Genomic DNA, 24635 nt, shown 5'->3' with positions numbered 1-24635 from the left:
CAAATGTTTATAGGGCATTTTTTTCTTCTGAATAAATGTTCTTAGGGTAGTTTCTCCTAGGATCACATTTTTTCTTAGGGCATGTTTTTCTGATTAAATGTTCTTGGGGTATTTTCTCTTATGCCGCGTACACACGATCGGACTTTCTGGCATACTCGCTCAGGCACACTTGCCGACGGACTTTGTCCGCCAGGTGCGCCGGACTTTAAAACGGACGGACTTGCCCACACACGACCGGACTTTCCGGCGGGCTAAGTCCGCCCGTCTTTCCGACGGACTTTCACCGGAGTTACGGCGGACTTTCAGAATGAACGGACTTGCCCACACATGGACAAGTCCGTTCATTTTGAACGTGACTCAGGTGCGACGGGACTAGAAAAGGAAGTCAATCTTGCCGCTTTTATCGGCGAGATTGACACCTTGCGAGCCCCGTCATGGGTCATACCAGGCCCTTAGATCTAGTATGGATTATAAAGGGAAGCCCCTACGCTGAAAAAACGGCGTGGGGTCCCCCCTAAGATCCATATCAGACCCCGATCCGAGCACGCAGCCCGGCCGGTCAGGAAAGGGGGTGGGGATGAGCGAGCGCCCCCCCCCTCCTGAACCGTACCATGCCCTCAACATGGGGGGTGGGTGCTTTGGGGAAGGGGGGCGCCCTGCGGGGCCCCCCCACCCCAAAGCACCTTGTCCCCATGTTGATGAGGACAAGGGCCTCTTCCCGACAACCCTGGCTGTTGGTTGTCGGGGTCTGCGGGCGGGGGGCTTATCGGAATCCGGGAGCCCCCTATAATAATAGGGCCCCCAGATCCCGGCCCCCCACCCTATGTGAATGAGTATGGGGTACATGGTACCCCTACCCATTCACCTAGGGAAAAAGTGTCAATAATAAAACACACTACACAGGTTTTTAAAATAATTTATTAAACAGCTTCGGGGGGGGTCTTCCTCCGGATTCGGGGGTCTTCCTCCGGCTTCGTGGGTCTTCTTCCAGCTTCGGGGGTCCCTCCGGTTCCACTTCTCCCGGCGCCTGGTTGGTTCTTCTCCGCTCTCTCCGGCCTCTTCTCCCGGTGTTCCAGTTCTTTGGCCGGCTCCTCCGCTGTCTTCAGGCCGCTCTTTTGCCAGCGGAGGTCCGGACAGGCAGACCTGATCGGAAACCCCGTGTGAAAGGGCCCTTATGCCCCGTACACACGATCAGAAATTCTGCCAGGAAAAGATTGAGAGCAGGTCCTCTATTTTTCGGTCGGAAAAAGTTCCTATCTGAAAATGCGTTCGTCTGTATGCAGTTCGGACGCGCAAAAAATCACGCATGCTCGGAAACAATTCGACGGATGCTCGGAAGCATTGAACTTCATTTTCTCGGCGCGTCGTTGTGTTGTACATCACCGCGTTCTTGAAGGTCGAAAGTTCAGAGAACTTTTGTGTGACCGTATGTATGCAAGGCAAGCTTGAGCAGAATTCCGTCGGAAAAACCATCCAAGTTTTTTCTGACGGAATTTCTGATTGTGTGTAAGGGGCATCAGGTGAAAATGCTTTTCGGGTAGTTTTTTTTTTTTTTTAAGATCAAATTTCCATGTGGTATTTTAACATAGGATTGAATGTTTTTAGGGTATTCTCCCTGATCGAATGTTCTTAGGGTATTTTCTCATAGGATTGAATGTTCTTAGGGTATTCTCCCTCTTAGGGTAGTAAAACTTCAGTGGAAATGTTCTTAGAATATGTTGCATCCAATATTGCTTATATTCAACAGAGAAATGTATACAATAACGTCTGTAATAAGAACTATATTCTAAATGCCTTCAATTTGACAACATTGAATCAAACAGGATTTATATGTAACCTGTAAAAGACCACTTAAATTGTAACTCAGTTTCTGTTGAGAAAGAAAACATTCCCTCTGGGTGATCAATGTATACAGCAGAGATTTTAACAAACTTTAGTGTAGATACCTACCTGTTTCTGCCATGAGGAAATCGATGTTGCAAGAGACCGTTTGCAGAACGAATGGGAGGGTCTGTTTCATTATAATCACCCGGTGCCCTCTCAGTGTTCTGATGAGAAAAGCTGCAGTGTCAGCATCCTTTTAGAAGTAATTAACCCTTGTGGAGAATCTCACCAAAACTGAAATTCCTATTGCAGAGAATGCCTAAAATCTGACTTGTCTCTTAGTGCAGACTTCTGGGAAAATCAGTGAGCCGATCACACAAGCGGGAAACGACATTGCTAGAGGTGTTCTGTACACCAGCTGTGTATAGATCGCCTCCAGGTTGCCATATTTCATTTCATTTTTTCAGATTTGTAAAGGAAATATAAAAAAACACAAAAATTACAATATGGCTTGTGAAGCAATTGTATATGCTGTATTATTATTATTTCCTATTTTTCCCACAAAAGTGGAGTTATCCTTTAAATATCAAAAAATAACATGTTGCACATATTAAAAACATTCACAGGGGCATTATTCTCAAAATTTGTTTGAATGCTGATACCTTTGCCCAGCAGATTTTTAAAAAATGGACCCTTTAGCCACTGCCATGCGTGCTCCTTCAGTTGGCCACTATACTGTCTATTCGGTCTCCACATGCCTCCTAAAAACCCAATAGGCAACGGAAGGAGCACCCATGGCAGTGGCTTAGCGTGGTCAGCCTCTGACAGGAAGTGCTATTACTGGCCGGGTCTCTAGGTAAGAAACTTTGTAACAGATTTACAAAATATTATTTTCAGCTGTATACAGTTTATTTTATATTAAAAATTCTTCTGTCAGATATAAGGTCCTGAACGCCAGCGCCATCCCGGAGGGGCACTTCATAGACAGTAAAAAGGCCTGCGAGAAGCTCCTGGGCTCCATCGATATCGATCACACGCAGTACAAGTTCGGACATACAAAGGTTGGTGGGTCTTCTTCTGCAAGGTTCTTATTAATTATCCTCCTCCTGTCGGCTTTCTGAAGCCTTGAAGCTTCTTCAAACACATGCGTTGTGGTAACCCTCCTTTTTACCACAAGGCTTGTTGACACGTGGGTATATTGTGAATGGCAGCGGGAGTAGTGAGACTCCCTTGCATGTGTTTGCATTGGTTTTGTGTGGGGGAGAGATGCAACCTCAGGGATCACCCAAATCCCATAATATTACATTTAAGCTGCTGGAAATCAGGCAGAACTGAAGTATGTGTTAGGTAGATTGGAACATGAAATAAATAACTTTCCCCATAACCACCCACCCTCCATCCTCACCTATGTTCAGATGTCCCTTGTGTGTCCATTACTGGAGCCTGTAGGCCAGCCTTTCTCAACTAGGGTTCCATCAAACCCTGGGGTCCCTCCAGAGGTTGCTAGGTGTTCCTTGAGTAATAAGCAATTATTGCCTCTCAGATAAGTTACCACTGACACCAATGATCTTTTCAACTTTCTGTATGGGGGGGGGACATTCTTCCCATTGACTGCCAATATAGGGGACATTCTTCTCACTAACTACCCATGTAAGAAGCATTCTTTCCACTGACCACCAATGTAAAGATCATTCTTCCCACTGGCCTCCAATGTAAGGAGCATTGTTCCCACTGACCACCAATGTAAGGGACATTCTTCCAACTGGCCACCAATGTAAAGAGTATTCTTCCGACTACCAACCAATGTAAGGAGCATTGTTCCCTCTGATCACCAATGTAAAGATCATTCTTCCCACTGACCACCAATGTAAGGAGCATTCTTCCAACTGGCCACCAATGTAAAGAGTATTCTTCCGACTACCAACCAATGTAAGGAGCATTGTTCCCTCTGATCACCAATGTAAAGATCATTCTTCCCACTGACCACCAATGTAAGGAGCATTCTTCCAACTGATCACCAATGCAAAGAGCATTCTTCCCACTAACCACCAATATAAGGATCATTGTTCCCACTGACGACCACTGTAAGGGGCATTCTTCCCATTGACCACCAATGTAAGGACATTCTTCCCTCTGACCACCAATGTAAGGAACATTCTTCCCACTGACCACCAATGTAAGGATCATTCTTCCCACTGACCACCAATGTAAGGATCATTCTTCCCACTGGCGACCAATGTAAGGGGCATTCTTCGCACTGTACACCAATGTAAGGAACTTTCTTCCCACTGATCACCAATGTAGGGGACATTCTTCCCACTGACCACCAATGTAAGAAACATTCTTCCCACTGATCACCAATGTAGGGGACATTCTTCCCACTGACCACCAATGTAAGGACCATTCTTCCCACTGATCACCAATGATAGAAGTGGCTCTTCATCACTGACCATCAATGTAATGGGAACATTACTCAGAGGCCACCAATTGAAGGAAGCTTTGGACACACAACTGCCTCTTTTATACAGAATATGTTCTGGACAATGTGTCAAAAAGCTGATATCTGATAACTGTTCTGAATGATTATAGAAAAAAGATACACAGCCAATAATTATCCAGGGAAAGGCCTCTTTGACTCTACCACCTATAGATACACATACATTACCATTACCTAATGGTAAATGTGAATGGGGGGAAGGGAGGGCCCAGGAGACGTCTTCTGCAAAAAACAATCCTTCTATTGTCTGTCTTTCAGGTCTTCTTCAAAGCCGGCCTGCTGGGTGTTCTGGAGGAGATGCGGGATGAACGCCTGTCTCAGCTCATCACCCGCACACAGGCACTGTGCAGGGGTCACCTAATGAGGGAGGAGTTTAAGAAGATGGTGGAGAGAAGGTAGTCATCATCTATATACCTATGTACTATCAACTCCGACATCATGTCTGTCAAGTGAAGTCAGTTCATTGGGAGGTATCTGGAGATTTCCATTGATTTACAATGAAGTTTATTTTCTCTCCTGTAGAAGTTTCCCCTTCTGTGATCCAGGCACAGAGGTTACAGAAAAAACAAATCAGATCATATATACAAACTAGTGGTGCACCGAATGAAAATTCTGGTGCCAAAATCGAAAATTCAGGATGCACTTGACCAGACAGTTTTTAAAAAAAAAAAAAAGATTATTTTAATTACTGTGGCTGGCATTTTTCTTAGCATTTACTAAGGGGCGTTTTTGTATTGAAATCAATGGAACGCGATTTGGCTTTGACGTCAAAGGGATGCAATTTTGCAATGAAGTTAATAGGACGCAATTTTGCATTGACGTCACTAGGGGGCGTTTTTACATTGAAGCCACTGGGGGGGGGTGAGTTTGCATTGAAGTCACTAGGGGGCGTTTTTGCATTGAAGTCTATGGGACGCGATTTTGCATTGAAGTTTATGGGACTCGATTTTGCATTAAAGTCACTAGGGGGTGTTTTTGGATTGAAATCACTAGTGGGTGTTTTTTGCACGGAAGTGACTCGGGGGTGTTTTTGCATTGAAGTCACAAAGGGGTATATTTGCATTAAAGTCTATAGGACGCCATTTTGCATTGAAGTCACTAGGGGGGGTTTTTGCATTGAAGTCTATGGGTAGCAACTTCGCATTGAAGTCTATGGAAGGGGATTTTGCATTGAAGTCCATGGGACACGACTTTACATTGAAGTCTGTGGGAGGCAACTTTGCATTGAAGTCTTTGGGGCACGACTTTGTATTGAAGTCGATGGGACATGACTTTTCATTAAAATCACTAGGGGGCGTTTTTGCATTGAAGTCTATGGAACCAGATTTTGCATTGAAGTCTATGGGTAGCAACTTCGCATTGAAGTCTATGGAAGGCGACTTTGCATTGAAGTCCATGGGTAACGACTTCGCATTGAAGTTTGTGGGAGGCAACTTTGCATTGAAGTCTTTGGGGCAGGACTTTGCATTGAAGTCACTAGCTTGCGTTTTTGCATTGAAGTCTATGGAACCAGATTTTGCATTGAAGTTACTAGGGGGCGTTTTTGCACTCAAGGCTATGGGTCGCGACTTTACATTGAAGTCTATGGGATGCGTCTTTGCATTGAAGTCTATGGGACGCAGCATTCCATTGTCGGCACTTTTTTTTTCTATCGCCAAAATGTTGATATCCCTATTATTGGCCGATATATCGGTGCATCCCTAATACAAACTCCTAACTACTGACCTATATATTAGTTCAAAGGTCACTAAATCATTTTTTCTTCAGTCACTGTGACTACACAAAAACTGTCTTCATATCCATTTGGCACACAACAGCACAGAGCTGAAATCCAGTATGTGGTGGGAGTGGCTGCTCACTAAAGTGAGCTCACATGAGGGAGGTAGATCAAAGTAAGCATCACCAGTGATGTCACTATTAGGGTGTAATGTCAATACTAGCCTAAAAGGTAGCAGGCAGGGCAGTGTGTAACTATGGGGGAACATTAAAGTGTAAGCTTCTTTGGTGCAGAGACTGATGTGAATGGCTCAGTGTTCTCTGTACAGCACTGCAGAATATGTCAGAGTTTTATAAAAACTACATTTTAGATTCCTCCAAGAATCAGCCATGTGAATGTGTTGATGGGCCTTCCCAACCTCCTCTCTACCAATGTTGATCTGCCTTACAAAAGTAATTTACAAGATGATGGATTATGTAGCGTTCCTTCTTACTGATCTTATTTGTGATTTGTACGTTACAACAGAGATTCCATCACAACCATCCAATACAACGTCCGTTCTTTTATGAATGTCAAGCATTGGCCTTGGATGAAGCTGTTCTTTAAGATCAAACCTCTTCTAAAGAGCGCCGAGACTGAAAAGGAGATGCAGAACCTGAAAGAGGAGCTTGAGAAAACCAAGGAGGAACTGGCAAAGTCAGAGACCCGAAGGAAGGAGGTGGAGGAGAAACTGGTGGGCCTGACCCAGGAGAAGAACGACCTCCTACTTCAAGTCCATTCGGTAGGTGGACATGTCACCTCTAGCCGATGCCTTATTTGACATTTGTGTGTTCTCTTCATTATAAAATGAGGGATAATTTAAATAATCAAAATGTTGGCTTAGTGTTGTTGCTACTGGTCAGTCTCTCTTCTCTACTGCTAATAAGTAGACATAGTGAGGATCACCGCACAGCCTGTTTATTTGATCTACTTGATATTAATATTAATGAAGTACTTAATGAAGTGTTATGCTGCAAATACTTTTCAGTTTATTTCTGAATTCTGCTCTGCTGGGTGTCACTTCAGCCAATGCAAAAGACTAAGGAGATGATCACTTGCAACTTGACAGATATTTCACTCTCTCCCGATCGTATTCTGAGTTTCTTTATGAAAGATAAGATGCATTTAAGATGTGAAAAGAGTCAGAAATCCTTTATTTCGATGGCTGCATGGTTTTTCCGTTATGTTCCAGGAAACGCAACACCTCATTCCTTCCCAAATAAGCTGTAAAACCAATCAAATTAAGAGAGAAAAAGTGATCTGTCAAGCCTACAAAAATTGCAATAAGAAAAACTAGACTATAAACTTTTTGCTGTGATATATACAGTATATTTAGATCTGTGTCCAAAGTGGTGTCTGAGGGGTAAAAAAGGAGGTAATATAATGTGGAAAGACAACTATAAATCCTTTTTTGTGGTCTCATAGTCCATATTAAACGGCAAATGACAGCTTTTTTTCCCGTTAAAATAGGAAAATCAGAATTTATCAGATGCCGAAGAAAGATGTGATGAACTTATTAAGAGTAAAATTCAGATGGAAGCCAAAGTGAAAGAGCTTATGGACAGGCTGGAAGATGAGGAAGAGATGAGCGCCGATCTGACAGCCAGAAGAAGGAAGTTGGAAGATGAGACCAGTGAGCTGAAGAAGGACATTGATGACCTGGAGTTGACTTTGGCCAAAGTAGAGAAAGAAAAACATGCTACAGAGAACAAGGTGCAAACTGCTGCACATATCATCAAATGTTCTGTTTACTGCTGACTAGTGGTAAGGCAAAGATACCTGGGATCGGTTTGTGGGGATGTTCCTCAAAATACGCCAAAGCTGTGTAGCACCCTGGTGTTTAGGTAGGGTTGCTAATAAATTTAATTTTGTCAGGTAGTAATTGTCCTGGCTAATTGTTAGGAGATACCCTGACTTCCCCCTAATGGATTTGCTGCATTGTGGCTGGTGACATTAGATAGACAAGGGCATAGCAAGGACAGATCATGAATGGATGGGGTGCCTCAGCCAATAGGCAGGGGTTTCTTTAGTCCCTTGGACTTCAGGGAGAGCCTATTTATTTGGGTGGAGTCAGGTGATCAGGGTTCTGTGCCACCTGGACGGCTGTCTAGGTGGACGTGTGTTATGTCGCCCCGGGCTGCTAGGCCAGAAGCCTGAGGCCTATCCTGGGGACACCTGGCTGCTAGGCTGCCTGAGGCCTATCCAGGAGCAGGAGAAGCATCATAGGGTTGGGACTGCAGGATTGGAGTCCAACCGATTTGTGAAGGTTCAGCCGGATGGGGAACCAGTTGTGGTCAGAGGTAAAGGGAAAGCAGTCGCACTAAGGGACCATCCACCTTATTACTGGAGAAGCTTGAGCAAGTACTAGAGCAGTCTTCTCACCAGCCGAGGACGGTGAAGAAGTGGGAAAGCTTCAGTGAGTGCCAAGCCAGGAACCCAGCAGGTTAGTGGGGGTGACGCTTGAGGAGTATACAGCGGGATAGCTGTGGAAGAGCTCAGGGGATCCAGTGACGACTGGAATCTGGGAGTCAAATGAGAGACTGGGAGCTCAGTGATTGAAGACCTACAGTGGGATACTGTGAGAAAAGAAACAAACTGTTCTGTGTTACCAAGAGTTATGTACTACTACCTTTAGTGACTGTTACAAGTTCAGTACCATAGGAGACAGCAGTCTTACCTATATAGACGTGGCATCTGGCTGGAGGCCTTTCCCTGTATAGCTGTCTTCCTATAGTGTTTAGGAGTCTGCCAATTAACATTGCATCTACCTAAGGGTGTCCAGGCCTTATTCCTCTCTCCCACAGTTCTTGTTAAAAGACAATAAATCTCTTGTTGGCATTCAAAAAGTGACTGGCGTCCATCATTTCATCTTGCATCATACCCACCGTGCCTGGCAACCCACTCTACATGGAAGGATATCAGCTTTCCCTAACCCTTGAGGTCACCATTAGGACTCTAGGGGCCCGGGACTCTGCTATAGCAGTAAAGAACATGGCTGGGGATTCCCTTCATCCATATCAGAACCTTATCCGAGATGAGGTTGTGATGTAGATATTATGGGGAACCCCATTAAAAAAAAAACAGTGTGGGGTTTCCCCTTGTCACGCTTACCCCTAGTGCATAGTGCAGGTGGTCAGGCACTATAGCTAGCTTCTGTGTTCTTAACCTATAGCAGACCCCTTTCCCATAGGGCAAGCAGGCCACTGGTACTCGGTTGCCCTCAGGTCTTATACACAATGCTATAGTTCATGGCTACTACGCCTGGGCAGGCGCAAACTGAGCACAGTAAACAGGTACTTGCGGTTGGCAGACAGGCTGAGTGGTCAGTGATAGTCCAGGTTTAGGGCAGGCTGAGTTCTGAGTGTATTTGACATCCAATCCAAGGTCATCAACAAGAGAATCCAAACTAGCAGGCAGAACAGACAAACAGGGATCTTGGAGCATGAGTTAAAAATGCTATCACGAGCATGAGACTGCAGGCTTGGCTGGCTTAAATAAGGTTTGGTTTCCATCCAGGGACTGGCTACATCAATTGCCTTGCAGGTGGACAGGCAGACAGGGAGAATGCATCACAGCCAAAACCAGGATGCTGGAATGAGATCAGAAGTTGTCGTGGAACAGGAGGGTTACACATTCCTGACACCCCAAAAAATAAACAGACTCTTATCTTAGATGGGGGTGTGGTACTGTATGAATATTAAGAGAGATTAATGTTGTGGGGTTTCCACCAAACCAAATTCAATACCAGACCCTTCAAGTCTGGTATGACTTCCTGTTGCAACTGTAAGTTTGTCTTAGCGGTCTGGAGAACACCCCATTTGGTACACCCATTGGCTGAACACCAAAAAACAATATTTCAGATCGAATCTTACTTATCTTATTTTTTTTGGACTTACTGTTGGGAGAGGTGAATTGACAATGGTTTCAACCCATTTTTGTGGCAATTGTCATTTCCCTTCAGGTGAAGAACTTGACTGAAGAGATGGCTGCCCTGGATGAAACTATTGTGAAGCTCACCAAAGAAAAGAAAGCTCTACAGGAGGCTCATCAACAGACTCTGGATGACCTTCAGGCTGAAGAGGACAAGGTCAACTCCCTCACCAAAATAAAGCTCAAACTGGAGCAGCAAGTGGATGATGTAAGTGATCACAAGTTTATGTAATATGGAAACCAAAACATCAAATCTCAGCGTATTACCGATATATTTGATTCAGCTACACCAGTGGTTCTCAACTCCAGTCCTCAGGACCCACCAACAGGCCATCTTTGCAAGATAGCTGAAATACATCACAGGTGATATCACTTGCTGCTCAGTGATTGCAGTATTCTAGTCTGCAACTCCCCAAGGTAATACTTAAAATCTGGCCTGTTGGTGGGTCCCGAGGACTGGAGTTGAGAACCACTGAGCTACACAGTCTGGGCTGTATTTGTAATCTTTCACATTTTGACCCAGACCAGCATTGGTACAACAAACAGCCAAATAAATATTAAAATGAAAGTATTTATATCTCTAAGAAATACAGAAAAATAATGTCACAGTGATGTGTTTTGTTTTCCAGCTTGAAGGGACTCTGGAGCAGGAGAAGAAGTTAAGGGTTGACCTGGAAAGAATCAAAAGGAAACTAGAGGGAGATCTAAAGCTTTGTCAGGAGACCACAATGGATCTGGAGAATGACAAAGTGAATTCAGAAGAAAGAGTTAAAAAGTATGAAAACATTTTTTATACTTAAGTAATTTGAGCAAATATTTTTTTTCCAAAAGAAAGTTGTATAAATCCTCAGATAGAGATCAGAATGTGTTCTAGTTTTTGTAAACCTTTAAGAGGACTTTGACAGTAATTCAAGACTTGGATGCTTTTTAGCTCTGGTAATTCCCATCTGAACAACAAAGCTTAGTTATTGTGAATATTAACCCAATCTTTTCACAAACTGACAAGATTAATGTTACAGTTTACCCATCTAATTTTATAGGAAGGACTTTGAAGTATCGGAGCTCCAGAGAAGAATAGAAGATGAACAAAGTGTCAATGTCCAACTGCAGAAAAAAATTAAGGAGCTTCTGGTATGCTGTTTCTTTTCTTCATGGAATTGTATGGGTTCCTTTTATTTAGATATTTATAATCCCCTACATCACAAGAGCCATGGCACATGGACCATTTGCAAATGTGCCTTTGTTTTTCCTACAAGAAAATCAGCAGTGATGCATAAAAACAAAAACAACAATATCTAGTAGTAGTTGTCACATTCACCTGTAATGGACTCCTGTGAATCCATGCAACAGGGGTCTCCAAACTTTCTGAACAAAGGGACAGTTTACTGACCTTGAAGCTTTTAGGGTTCAGGCTGGGGCCACTGGGATTAGAAAACACCATGGTGTTGGTGAGAACAAACAGTGCTCCATCATTGGTTTAGGTGAGGAATAGTGCCCTATTAGTGGTATCAGTGGAAGGAATGGTGCCCTATTCTTGGTATTCAAGGTAGGAATGGTGCCCTGTCATTTATGTCTATGGGAGGAATGGTGCCCCATCATTGGTATCAGTGGGAGGTATAGTGCCCCATCATTGGTATCAGTGGAAGGTGTTGCCCCATCATTGGTGCCAGTGGGAGGAATACTGCCCCATCATTGGTGTCAGTGGAAGGGATGGTGCCCCATTATAGGTGACAGTGGATGGCATGGTACCCCAAGGGCCAGATAAAGGTAAACAAAGCGCCACATTCAGCTCGCAGGCCGCAGTTTGGAGTCCACTGATCTAAAAAAAATAATTGCCCAATTTTGGTTGGTTACATACTACTGTAACATCTTTGATTGGTCATGTATTACAGTCACAACTTTTTTAGAATCCAAATACAGCATTTTCATTCAGAAATCCATGGTGATACACAAAAAACACTTAGGAAAACAATGAGCTAGAAAGTCAGTTACACTGCTTTAATTTCCATTAATGTACATATTTCCTTTTCTTCAGGCCAGCAATGAAGAGCTGCATGAAGAGATTGAATCGGAGCGAGCGGCTCGGGCTAAGATTGAGAAGCAGAGAGCAGAATTGTCCAGAGAACTGGAAGATATCAGTGAGAGGTTGGAAGAAGCTGGTGGGGCGAGCGCTGTCCAAGTGGAAATGAATAAAAAGAGGGAAGCTGAATTCCATAAGATGCGGCGGGACCTAGAAGAGGCCACACTGCAGCATGAATCGGTTGTGGCCGCTTTGCGGAAGAAACAAGCTGACGGGATGGCGGAGCTGGGAGAGCAGATTGAAAACCTCCAGCGTGTCAAGCAGAAGCTAGAGAAGGAAAAGACCGAACTGAAGATGGAGGTTGATGATCTTGCCGGGAACATGGAAGCTGTGGCCAAGTCTAAGGTGAGGAACACAGATGGCGTCCAGACTATAACACTTATGTGAGTTTGTTGGACATCATATTAATAAACCATGGCCATTAATTTGGAGTTGTCCCTGCATTTGTGGCTGTAACAGCCTCCCATGTTGTGAGCAGTGTTTCTGCAAAACTTTGGAATGTGTCTGTGGGAATGTCATCCCATTTATGAGACCAGGTACTGATATTGGACAAGAAAACCTGACTCAAAATTGGGATTCCAATTCATCCCAGAGGTGTTCTGTAGAGTTGAGGTTAAGGCTCTGTGCAGGCCACTTGAGTTTTGTAAACATATAATAGACATGTTTATAGTACAGCCGGAAGGAAGTCTGATGGGTATTCTCTATGTATGAGCCAAGCAATATCATCAGTCACTAAACAAAGATGGTCATTCCCACCACAGTTGAGTAAAAAGATAGTATTTCTACCCAAAGCTGGTCTATGTCTTGATACTTAAAAGTCAAGTATTGATTTCCTAATGTTGAAATGTTGTAAAAAAGTGATAATATTACAAATATGGCAACACCTGATAAGTCCAAATTGTTTATTCATTTTATTCTTAATTTAGGCCAACCTAGAGAAGATGTGTCGGGTGCTGGAAGACCAACTCTCTGAGATAAAGGCTCAGAACGAGGAGAACATTCGACTTATGAATGACCTCACAACCCAAAAAGCTCGTCTACAGAATGAACATGGTTTGTCTATGCAAAAACATTCAGAAATATATGATTTTTTCAGTGCCCAATTTTTTTTTTGTTGAACAATTTTTTTTTCTTTTACATTTATGTAAATTCTTTACAAAAGTTAATGTTTTTGTTCTTATTCCCATAGGTGAACTAACTCATGTGGTGGAAGAGAGAGAAGCATTGATTTCTCAGCTCACCCGAGGCAAAGTGACCTTTACCCAACAGATCGAGGACTTCAAAAGACTGCTGGAGGATGAAACAAAAGTAGGTTACGATGGACCACCCATCGAATGTGAAGACACCCAAATCAGGATTTAAAATAAAAAAATACTATGTCATTTGCTTATTTATTTATTTTTATCAGGCTAAAAGTGCCCTTGCCCATGCTCTCCAATCTGCTCGCCATGACTGCGATCTTCTGCGTGAACAGTATGACGAGGAACAAGAGGCCAAAGCAGAGTTACAGCGCACATTATCAAAAGCCAACAATGAGGTTGCAACATGGAGAACCAAGTATGAAACTGATGCCATCCAGCGTACGGAGGAGCTAGAGGAAGCTAAGTAAGTAACAATGTTACCAATAAAAAACATTTGAAACCTAAACCAGCATAACAATTATCTATATGTACATAAGTTATTTGCAGGACAACCATGATTTGTGTTGACTTACGTACATTAGTTCTGACTTGGTTAGAGGTAGTTTTATTATTGGGGGACTGTGTCATTCTTCTATACCTCTATACCATAGGAAAAAACTTGCTCAGCGTCTACAGGAAGCAGAAGAACACGTTGAAGCACTCAATTCCAAATGTTCATCTCTAGAGAAGACCAAACAAAGGCTGCAGATGGAAGTTGATGACCTAATGATTGATGTGGAGAGGTCAAACGCAGCAGCAGCAGCTTTAGACAAAAAGCAAAGGAACTTTGATAGGGTATTTTCTCATATTGCTTATTGAGTATAATAGTTATAATTTAACCAAGAGAAGGAAAATGTAAACGATCTAAAATGGTTAGTCCCCAAGTAATGGCCACTTCTCTGCTCCAGGTTATAGGTGAGTGGAGGCAAAAATGTGAGGAGTGCCAGACTGAGCTGGAGCTCTCTCTGAAGGAATCGAGAAGTCTGAGCACGGAACTTTTCAAACTGCGTAATGCCTATGAGATGGTCCTGGATCAGCTGGAAACAGTAAAGCGAGAGAACAAGAATCTTCAACGTATGTTTCAGTTTTGCTCAGTAAACCCAGAAGCTCTGCAGTTTCAGACTTTGGATGGTGTAGAACGTGATATTAATCTTCCTGAATTCTGTCATTACTGCAGAGGAAATATCAGACCTCACTGATCAGGTCGGAGAGACAGCAAAGACCGCCAGTGAGCTGGAGAAAGCTAAGAAACAGGTGGAGCAAGAAAAAGTTGACCTGGCATCTGCTCTGGAGGAAGCCGAGGTATGTACGATGGATATTCTGGTGCATAGATTATTAACCCGACTTTGTTTTATAGAGCAAAAGAATCTAGTTATTCAGTAGTTTTGTGGCACAAAAGAGATGTTGGACCACATGCAGCCCAGAAGAGCCCATTATAAAATACCTACAATGTTAAGGTGGCCATGTTACCAATTTGTAGACATCCACACAAGCCTACAAAATAAAACTGCTAATTTAGTTATTAGTGTTGAGATTTCAAATTTGTTTGAAGCTCAAATTATGTCTTGAGGTCTACAGGAGACTATTGCTATGGTCACTTTTGCCCTTTGGAGGGCTGCTAGACAAGCTGTTGTCAACAGATTTGCATGGAAAGTCCCCCCATATCTCCAGAAAGGGAGTCCTTTTGTTTGTTTTTGGTGTAACAACGCCTTCAAAATGTAAAGAGATAATACATCATACTGTAGATCTTAAAAAATCCCTACAGTTTACCATCTTTTACATTTTTAAGGTGCTAGTTTTGTACCTTTTTAACACCTATTGCCCAAAACACTTCAAGTAACAGCAAACTACTTCAAAACAAGCCAACAAACCCTCAGAGGGGCTTGTGGAAGCTTTATGTAATAAATAATTTTCAAACAGCCCTCCAAATGGCAACGAGTGATCATCAAAATTGGTCCCTCCATTGACTTCAAAGTGATTTGAAATTTTTGAGATTTTGTGAAATGTATTCATCGCTACAAATAATAATGTAAGTTCCAGAAATCTTTTTTTCAAATAAAGGACATGGTCCACTTATTGCTGCAAGGGTTTTGAGTTAATCCAAGTCTGAATGTATTTTTACCTTTTGACCCCGCCTCCATGGTTTGCATGTATTTTTACCTGTTGACTTCTGCATCCAGTGTCTTGCTATGACCCTCAAACCTAATCTTTTAATATTTTCTAACTACAAAGTACATCTACACTCTAAATCCACAAACCTTTTGAAGCTGCATCATCCAGGTCACTATAAAATAATCCACACTGACAAAATAAATTCTTTATTCAGGGAAGTCTTGAACATGAAGAATCCAAAATACTTCGTATCCAGTTGGAACTGAACCAGGTGAAGTCAGAGGTGGACAGGAAAATTGCTGAGAAGGACGAAGAGATTGACCAGCTGAAGCGAAACACTCAGAGGACCATTGATGCCCTGAACAGCACTCTGGAGTCTGAGGTCAGGAGTAGGAATGATGCCCTGAGAGCTAAGAAAAAGATGGAAGGAGACCTCAATGAGATGGAGCTGCAGCTGGGCCATGCCAACCGGCAGGTGGCTGAGAGTCAGAAACAGCTGAAGAACCTGCAGGCCCAGCTCAAGGTCAGCAATAACAGCCATATTCTCTATTTGTACAATGTGATGTGATTTTAGAGCAATGTATCTTGATAAAATGTTGTAAAAGTTGAACATTTTATGACCAAATGTAACAAGAGATCTTTGCCTATGTGTTCAGAGGCTCTAATAATAATATTATTTTGTATTGTTGACTGCCCTACTAGGTAAATGGTTGTACAATAGAAAATATTTTGGGTAAAAATGTGTTTTTATCACAGGACTTGCAAATACAACTTGATGATCTGGCCCATGCGCATGAGGACCTTAAAGAGAATCTGGCATTAGCTGAACGTAGGAATAACTTACAGCAGACGGAAATTGAGGAGCTTCGAAATGCTCTGGAGCAAACAGAAAGAGTCAGAAAACTGGCAGAACAAGAACTCCTGGATGTCACAGAGCGAGTGCAGCTCCTTCACAGCCAGGTACAGTCCAGCCTAGAGGGGTCATGTCAGGCCAGATGTAGACCTGTGCAGACTTTGGACATACATGTGTTTGGTGTCGCCATGTCTAGATAAGCAATTTTGTTTGCCTTATTTAACGATATCCTAGAATGCGCTGAAACCCTGTTACATGATAAGTGACTTTCCCAGTCTACTCTTATAAATTATTTATTTTAAGTTCTTCTTGCCTTATAACTCCTCTATGTTATTAACCAAGGAGGTAGATGCCCTGGTTTTTCACTAAAAGTATAAACCAATCAATTGGATTGACATACAGGTCCCCACCATTCATGTACCACACTGCTGCCAAGTTCTGTCACATTTCAACACTGATGGGCTGATTCTACCAAACATTTCTAGCACTAAGGTCTGTACCAATTATTCTAAGAAGAAAGATGTATAGCACCATCAAAAATACACAAATCCATCAAACGAAACCAGCCATTCTCAGGCAGGGTTCTGTGAAACCCTCGGGTTCCTTCAGACGTTGCTAAGGGTATGTTGAGCTGTGGCTGATTGACCTGCCATCTGATGGTGCCTGAATAGTTCTGTGTCCAATGCCACTTGGCAGCAGTAGCTGCATGGCAACAATTATCTTTTTAGCCATTGGTAAGGGTAGAATTGTAACCAGCACTGTAAGGGGGTGCTCTTCTCATTAACCATAGCTAGGCTGTCCTCCAGTTTACCTCTAATCCAAACTCCGAACTCCCATTTTTTTGTAGTTCAATCCCCCACCCCACAGCTCACGGGAGCATTGGAGTACAAAAAAGTAGTCTGAGTAAGAGATGAGTTCAGACCTGAGACCCTTCTGGCCTTAACCATGGGGGATTGCGGTGTGGTGGAGGGGGTGGGGGGGACCCTCTTCAGTTCTCTTACCTTCTTTGCCCCCTGTCCACTTCCCCCTCCCATTTTCTTTTTTTCTTTCTTTCTTTCTTTCTTTCTTTCTTGCTTTTTTTTTCTTTTGTTCTTTCCCACTATTTTGTCTCTCCCCCCGTTATTATTCCAGTAGTCCTACTAATAACCCCACCTGGGGCTGCCACCTGGCCCGGCAACCCTTGTGATGCACATCTAAACTGCTGATACCATGCCCACTCATTTACCCATGTAGCAATTTCCCCTCTCTTGACCCCTGGGGCTTATTTTTTCCCCTGATCTATGGTTACAAGATTCCAGCTCAATATACACCATCTATAGTTTTTTCCAGTTTCATGGTTATACATTGTGATCAGAAACTTTGAATAAAGGCGTTACAATGCCTTTTACTATTGAGGCTTTGGATTACTAAGGGCATTTGTTTATCTTCGCACTTTGATATTTGTGGTTTTCGCAACATGATATGATGGTTGATTGTTTTTGTTGCACTTATGTGATACTCTAGGCCATTGGGTCCATGCATACTGTGAAACCTCTTGCTTTCTTTTCCAATAAAATATTTTGTGGAATAAAAAAAAAAAAAAAAAAAAAAAGATGAGTTCAGAAGATGCCCAACTTAGCTCTACTGACCACCAATGTAAGGGCCAATTTTAACAGATGTTTCCTGAGACTTAAAAATGATTTAAAGTGTTCCTGTGGGGTAAAAAGGTTGAGAAAGGCTCCCCTAAACCTACAAAAAGTGAATTTAAGATACAACATCTACATATACCTATTTTTCTGCTGTAAGAGCTGTCTCAGAAAGAGCTACTGCTGGCACTTATCCTTCAAAACAGCACACAGTCACTTAGATCTTGAGATCAGGTCTTTTTTCACAGTGTCTCTCCAGGACAGTGTAACTCCACAGTTTCCTTCAGACATCTCTATGGTTCAAGACAATGGTTCAAGTCAGTTCCTATATTCCACCAGACACTCTTCAGTAAAGGAGGGGTTCATACTCACAATGCCACAGGAGAGCTGCACACCTTCCAGCTGCCACCTAGCAGTCTTCAATGAGTCCTCCAGACCAGATCCTTAGGGGAGACTGCTTAGATAACTACTTGGATAAAAGGAGAGTAGGAATAGCCCCCCCAGTTCAGCCACAGCTGGGACCTCGTTGAACATCAGCAAACTCCAGCAAAACTGCCTCAGAGGGGCAGAGCCCCTCTCACTGGGGATTTCTCAAATTCCCAGTCTGCTACAGGCCACAGACTTCTTTTGTCCCTCTCTAACCACCTAATGGACACACCTCCCCAGGGATTGGCTGAAGCACCATAAATATTCAGGCTGCTCATTTGACTTTCCAACCCTTTATGTTCTAGAAGCCTCTAGAATGCAGGTGGAAACAATCCAATCTGCACCCTGTGAGACACAGAACAGCCCAACAGCTGCTCCAATGATTACAGAGGAGCCTAAAAGAACTACATTTACCTATCACCCTAGCAGCTTATCTACGAGGGTGCTACAAAACCTTTTCCATTTTAAAATTGTTTATGTGCTTATTTGCTTCACATCAGTTTCTATTAAAGACTACTGTAAATGTCACACCTGTTAAAGTAAAGAATCCTCAGAAGTTGAAAATTAAATCTTAATTTTTACAACCACAAGGGTTGCCTATATGTCCTTTCTGGTTACCTTAAAGTGCACCTGTGCTCAGACTATTGACATTTAACTATTTACATATTCTTAACAAGCAGTAAAATAGCTAAAAAAGCTAAAAAAGCCACCACTGACCTCTTTATCTGCTTTCATTATGAACTTATTAATTCTAAAAGACCAACAAAGAACACAACAAAGACTCTGAAGTCTTTACTCAGCTTCCAACATCTAATGCCGCGTACACATGATCGGGATTTTGGTCGGAAAAAGATATGACGGCTTTTCCGACGGGATTCCTCTCAAGCTTGGCTTGCATACACACAAAAGTTCGCTGAACTTACGACTGTCAAGAACGCGGTGACGTACAACACTACAACGAGGAAAGGAAGTTCAATGCTTCCGAGCATGCGTCAAATTGTTTCTGAGCATGCATAGAAATTTTGCGCATCGGAATTGCTACAGACGATCGCATTTTCGGATAGGAACTTTTTCCGACCGAAAAATTGAGAACCTGCTCTCAATCTTTTGCTGGCTGGAATTTGGCCAGCAAAACTCCGATGGAGCATACACACTGTCGCATTTTCCGACCAAAAGCTCTCATCTGTCTTTTGCTGGCCGAATTTCTGATCGTGTGTATGCGGCATTAGAAAGATCTGCAGTGTGCTTACAGTAAGTAGCTAGTAAGCTGTCAAGATTCTGTTCTCATAGAGAAAAAAACTGCCAGATTTGTGAACTTTGAAAATAAATTTTCCATCTATTCCCCTCAATTACAATGTGTATCTTCTTAAGTATTCAATAATGTTTAACTAACTTTTCAGTTACGTTCTTGTCTGCCCCATTGCCTATGTTACTCAAATACATATATAGAGTATGTCCTACCTATGTACCTGTAGCTCTCTAGTAACCATATGAATGTGTCTTAAAAATTTAGAACACGGGTCTGATTAACGCCAAGAAGAAATTGGAGGGGGATGTCAGCCAGCTCCAGAGTGAGGTGGAGGAGGCCATCCAGGAGATGCGGAACGCAGAAGAGAAGGCCAAGAAAGCCATCACAGATGTAAGATATTGTAAAAATCCTCTGTCTTATGTCTATATGCTGATATGAACAATAAGAGGATGTTGACTAGCAGGTAAAGACCTTCCAAACACTCGTTCATGTTTCGTATAGCCAACTCTGTGCCTGTACACTATACAATTTTAACAATAGCTTCAATGAAATTCTTTTGTTCACAAATGACAAGGTCCTCTACTCAAAGTCTATGATACCGTCTTTCCCCTTTCTAGTATGAAATAAGGTTTAACCACGTTATTCTTTTGTTCCCTTCAGGCTGCCATGATGGCGGAGGAGCTTAAGAAGGAACAGGACACCAGCGCTCACCTGGAGAGGATGAAGAAGAACATGGAGCAAACAGTGAAGGACCTTCAAAATCGACTTGATGAAGCTGAGCAGTTGGCATTGAAAGGTGGCAAGAAACAGCTGCAGAAACTAGAGGCCAGGGTGAGTGGAACAGCACCCAGGTTTCTAAACTGACTCTGAGTTTAACTCTGAACATTTTATTAATATAAAACATACACCTGAATTGAGGAAGCTGGGCCTAAAAAGCAAGCAGAGGTCAAAGGGCTAGCTACTAGTATTGTCCGTGCATTCCCTGCAGCTGATTTTTTTTCCCAGTTACTGACTTCAGGACCGTTTTTAAGGCAGGGCAAAAGGGGCAGCTGCCCTGGGCCCTGTCATTGTTGTGGGACCTAAAGCAGCAGCCTCATATTTGCCAACTATCCTGGTTTAAATTCCCTCGTCCCTTGAGGTTTTAGTCCTGTGCTGTGTCCCAATATCTCAGTATGAAGTGCTGCTACTAATGCTGCCCATTCTGCCCTATTGTTGTGTAAAGATGAATCACCTGCAGACCCTGTGTTTACATGTAAATTGCCGGCATTCATATGTAAATAGAAACTGAATTCATATGTAAATAGGGGCGGCCGGCGGCATTGATATGTATATCATGCCTCCCTGAGGTCATATCCACAGTAATCTCTAGCAACCAATCAACAAGCAGAAATCATGTGCTGTAACCTCTAGCAACTAATCAGTGAGCCGTAATGTGTGCTGTAACATCTAGCAACCAATCAGTGAACGGTAATGGTACATTGTAACCTCTGGCAACCAATCACAATAGCTGCCTGATCTGATTCAGTAAACTGATTTTGAGTTTAGCTGCTATTTATTGTATGTCTCAGAGCAGGTGGAGAGCAAAACTACATGGGAGGCCCCAAGAAAAGGTTTGCCCAGGGTCCAATCAATATTAAAGACGGCCCTGACTGACTTATCATGCCTTGTTCTGCACTGTATCCCTGTTTGAAGGAAGCCATCTTGGTAGAAGAGCAGGGCCTTGCTTACGTATATCCCTGATAACTAATGGGTAATGATAGAGGTGGAGGAAGCACAGATCCATGAAGTGAGTAAAAGAGAAGCAGGGAAATCCTTGCACTGCAGGTCCTGTTGGCCTTCAAGACTCTGCTCTCTCCTGGTGCTCCTTCAATGTGTCCTATAACTCTGTTTCCTTCTCTCCACTTCCTCTTTCTATAGGGTTACCTCAAGGTTCTGACCTCTGACCCCTTCTCTTCTCCATTTACACCTGCTCCCTTGGTCTGTTAATAAACTGCCATGGCTTCCAATACCAACTCTATGCTGACGACACACACATCTATCTCTCTACTCCTCACCTCACTCCTTCAGTCTCCTCTCACATTACTAATTTACTAACTGACATATCAGCATGAATGTCACACCACTTCCTCAAACTCAATCTTTCTAAAACCGAGCTCATAATTTTTCTTCCAGCCCGTGCCCCCTCCCCTGACTTCTCCAACAAGATCAATAATGCAACCATCAGTCCCTCCTCTCATGCCAGGGTACTAGGTGTAATCCTAGACTGTGACCTGTCCTTTCAGCCCCTAATCCAATCACTGTCCAAATCTTGTAGACTTCACCTCGGTAAAACATCTTCAAAATACGCCCCTTTCTAACCGTTGAGACCACTAAGCAACTTATTCACTCCCTTGTTATCTCTCTCTCGCCTTGACTATTGTAACTCCCTCCTCATTTGCCTGCCTCTCCGAAAGTTATCCCTTCTTCAGTCTATTATTATTATTATTATACAGGATTTATATAGCGCTGACAGTTTACGCAGCGCTTATCATAAATGCCGCTGCCAGGCTCATCCACCTTACCAACCGTGCAGTGTCCGCCACTCCTCTCTGCCAATCCCTCCACTGGCTTCTCATTGCCCAACGAATAAAATTCAAAACACTAACAATAAGATACAATTCTGCCCCGAGCTACATCACCAATCTTCTCTCCAAATATCACCCAAACCGTCCTCTCTGCTCCTCCCAAGACCTTCTGCTCTCTAGCTCCCTTGTCTCCTCCTCCCATGCCCATCTCCAGGACTTCTCCAGAGCCTCTCCCATCCGATGGAACTCACTACCCCAATCTGTCCCGTTATCTCCTACTCTGTCCACTTTTAGGCGATCCCTGGAAACTCATCCCTTCAGGGAGGCCTATCCTGCCTCCAGCTAACAACCAAATCTTCTACCCCTCTCATCAGTTCATCCATCACAGTCTCTACCTTTTGTTTCACCAGTCCCTCTTAGAGTGTAAGCTCGAAGGAGCAGGGCTCCTCTAACCCTTGTTTTGAATTGTACTGTTGGTGTAGTGTCTCCCTACATTGTAAAGCGCTGCGCAAACAGCGCTATATAAATCCTGTATAATAATAATAATTTCTGGGTACTGCGTAGGCTCAATTAACATTTCTAAATGTTCCCTTTAACATAGCAAATCTTACATTTTTTATTTTAGGTCCAGTTTAATCTTAAGATAAAGATCAACTGTTTTTACTATAACCCTGCAGTCTAATGAGGTGTGAGGTATGGTCTACAAAACATCTTGTTGTAACTGAAGCAGGCCACAAACCGCAACTCTGGGAATCATTTAATTGAAAGATTTCTGGGTCCGAATTATAAGTGAGCTTTTCAGGTTCTTCATGGTATATATATATAATTTTTTTTTTTTTTGTCGTACTATTCTAACAAAGTGAAATAATTTGCGGAATTACCATAAAGCTCTTCATCTGCACTGTGAAGAATGTATTTTCCCACCATCCTCTATGTGCTCCTCAGATTTTGGACAGTTAAAAAAGCAAAACTATACTCCCTTCCCCTCCAGCAATGGGTTGTCCACAAACTCCTTCACTGACATCCCAAACCCAGTCTTCTTCCAGGTTCAGGATCTTCAGCCATCTTGACTGTCTAGGCTGGAACTACATAACTGCCAGGCTTGTGCAGAGGATTTCATTCATCGTGGCACCTGGCAGATGCTGGGATTGTAAACTTCATATGAGCAGCTTTTTGTATATTGTCAAAAAAAGATTTTTAACAGACAAATAAAAATCCTTCATTTTAGAATAGACATGGTACTGTATGTCCCTATTAGAAGACTTCCCCTCTATTCCTGTTCTGGTGACAACTCAAAAGTTTGGATTTCCCATCACTTTGTCTTCTGCTAACAATGGTCACCAATACAGACAGAAAAGGTGAATCTCCCTATCGGGGATCTGAAGTTTTCTATCCCTTCCACACTCCATCCAAAATAATTCAAAACATGTATTAGGTTTAGACACCCAGCCTCAGGGGCGTTGCTAGGTCTACAAAAGATCTGGGGCTAGAGCCCATAGCAGCGTAGTAAAGAAAGTCATACACTTAGACGGGCATACACATGTATATACAGAAATTTACATGTGTGTGTATATATATCCCCAGAGAGCCCCCACTTACATCAGGGTCCCCAGAGAGCCCCCACTTACATCAGGGTCCCCAGAGAGCCCCCTTACATCAGGGTCCCCAGAGAGTCCCCCCTTACATCAGGGTCCCCAGAGAGCCCCCCTTACATCAGGGTCCCCAGAGAGCCTCCTCCTTACATCAGATCCTCAGAGAGCCTCCCCCTTTCATCGGGGTACCCAGAGGGCCCCCCATTTACATCAGGGTTCCCAGAGAGCCCCCCTTACATTAGGGTCCCCAGAGAGCCTCCCCCTTAAATCTGGGTCTTTAGAGAGCCTCTGCCTTAAAATCAGGGTCCCCAGAGAGCCCCTCCCTTGCTTCCGGGTCCCCAGAGAGCCCCCCACTTACATAAGGGTCCCTAGAGAGCCTCCCCTCCCCTTTGGGGACCCCTGCAGAGACTCGGGGCTATTGGCCTCAGATTCGGGGCTATAGCCCCAAAAGCCACCCCCTAGCGACGCCCCTGCCCAGCCTTAGAAATTTTTTGAATGGCAGAAAAATTTAAGGTGAAAAACATGTTATTTGGCTAAAGAATAATGAGCAAGGAACCCCCCCCCCCCCCCCGATTCTGAAATATTGGGCTCCATTCTGGCCCCAGTCCTTTACCTGGCCAAATGGAAAGAAGGAAATACCCCCTATATGGGATTTTAACGGCAATAACACCACTAATATAGGAGAAAGTTTATTGATACATATGAAATGTGAGGATCAGTTAAAACCAAGACACAAAAAAAAACAAAAAGAGCATATAGTGAAATCATTGCAAGCATACAAAAATGTATTAGCATAGTGTTACTCTTCAATGTCCGAACAAAACTCTTCGCTACCCGATGCGTTTCAGGTTCAAGCCCTTCGTCAGGGGTATGGATAGGAGAATATATATTCAAATGTTTGTCAAAAGGTAAATAAGAAAATGGTGCAATGTTCAGTGAGCTGTGT

At 43.1% G+C, this 24635-nt stretch overlaps 1 protein-coding gene across 1 annotated transcript in view; it reads left to right on the top strand.

The window, feature by feature from the left end:
- LOC141113587 (myosin-1-like) overlaps positions 1-24635 on the top strand; it is an 81689-nt gene that overhangs the window by 51380 nt on the left and 5674 nt on the right. The window contains exons 18-35 of the mRNA XM_073606784.1: positions 2762-2885; positions 4580-4716; positions 6564-6819; positions 7548-7790; positions 10039-10215; positions 10637-10782; positions 11048-11138; positions 12043-12432; positions 13014-13140; positions 13277-13395; positions 13496-13692; positions 13880-14063; positions 14177-14342; positions 14446-14570; positions 15595-15903; positions 16137-16340; positions 19798-19923; positions 20194-20364. Coding sequence (XP_073462885.1) covers positions 2762-2885; positions 4580-4716; positions 6564-6819; positions 7548-7790; positions 10039-10215; positions 10637-10782; positions 11048-11138; positions 12043-12432; positions 13014-13140; positions 13277-13395; positions 13496-13692; positions 13880-14063; positions 14177-14342; positions 14446-14570; positions 15595-15903; positions 16137-16340; positions 19798-19923; positions 20194-20364 — 3292 coding nt within the window. The remainder of the gene's footprint in view (positions 1-2761; positions 2886-4579; positions 4717-6563; positions 6820-7547; positions 7791-10038; positions 10216-10636; positions 10783-11047; positions 11139-12042; positions 12433-13013; positions 13141-13276; positions 13396-13495; positions 13693-13879; positions 14064-14176; positions 14343-14445; positions 14571-15594; positions 15904-16136; positions 16341-19797; positions 19924-20193; positions 20365-24635) is intronic.

This window comes from Aquarana catesbeiana, linkage group LG12 (assembly GCF_042186555.1).
Source record: "Aquarana catesbeiana isolate 2022-GZ linkage group LG12, ASM4218655v1, whole genome shotgun sequence".
NCBI lineage: Eukaryota > Metazoa > Chordata > Amphibia > Anura > Ranidae > Aquarana > Aquarana catesbeiana.
Note: the sequence above shows the minus strand (reverse complement) of the source record. Positions and strands in the feature narration are given on the sequence as shown.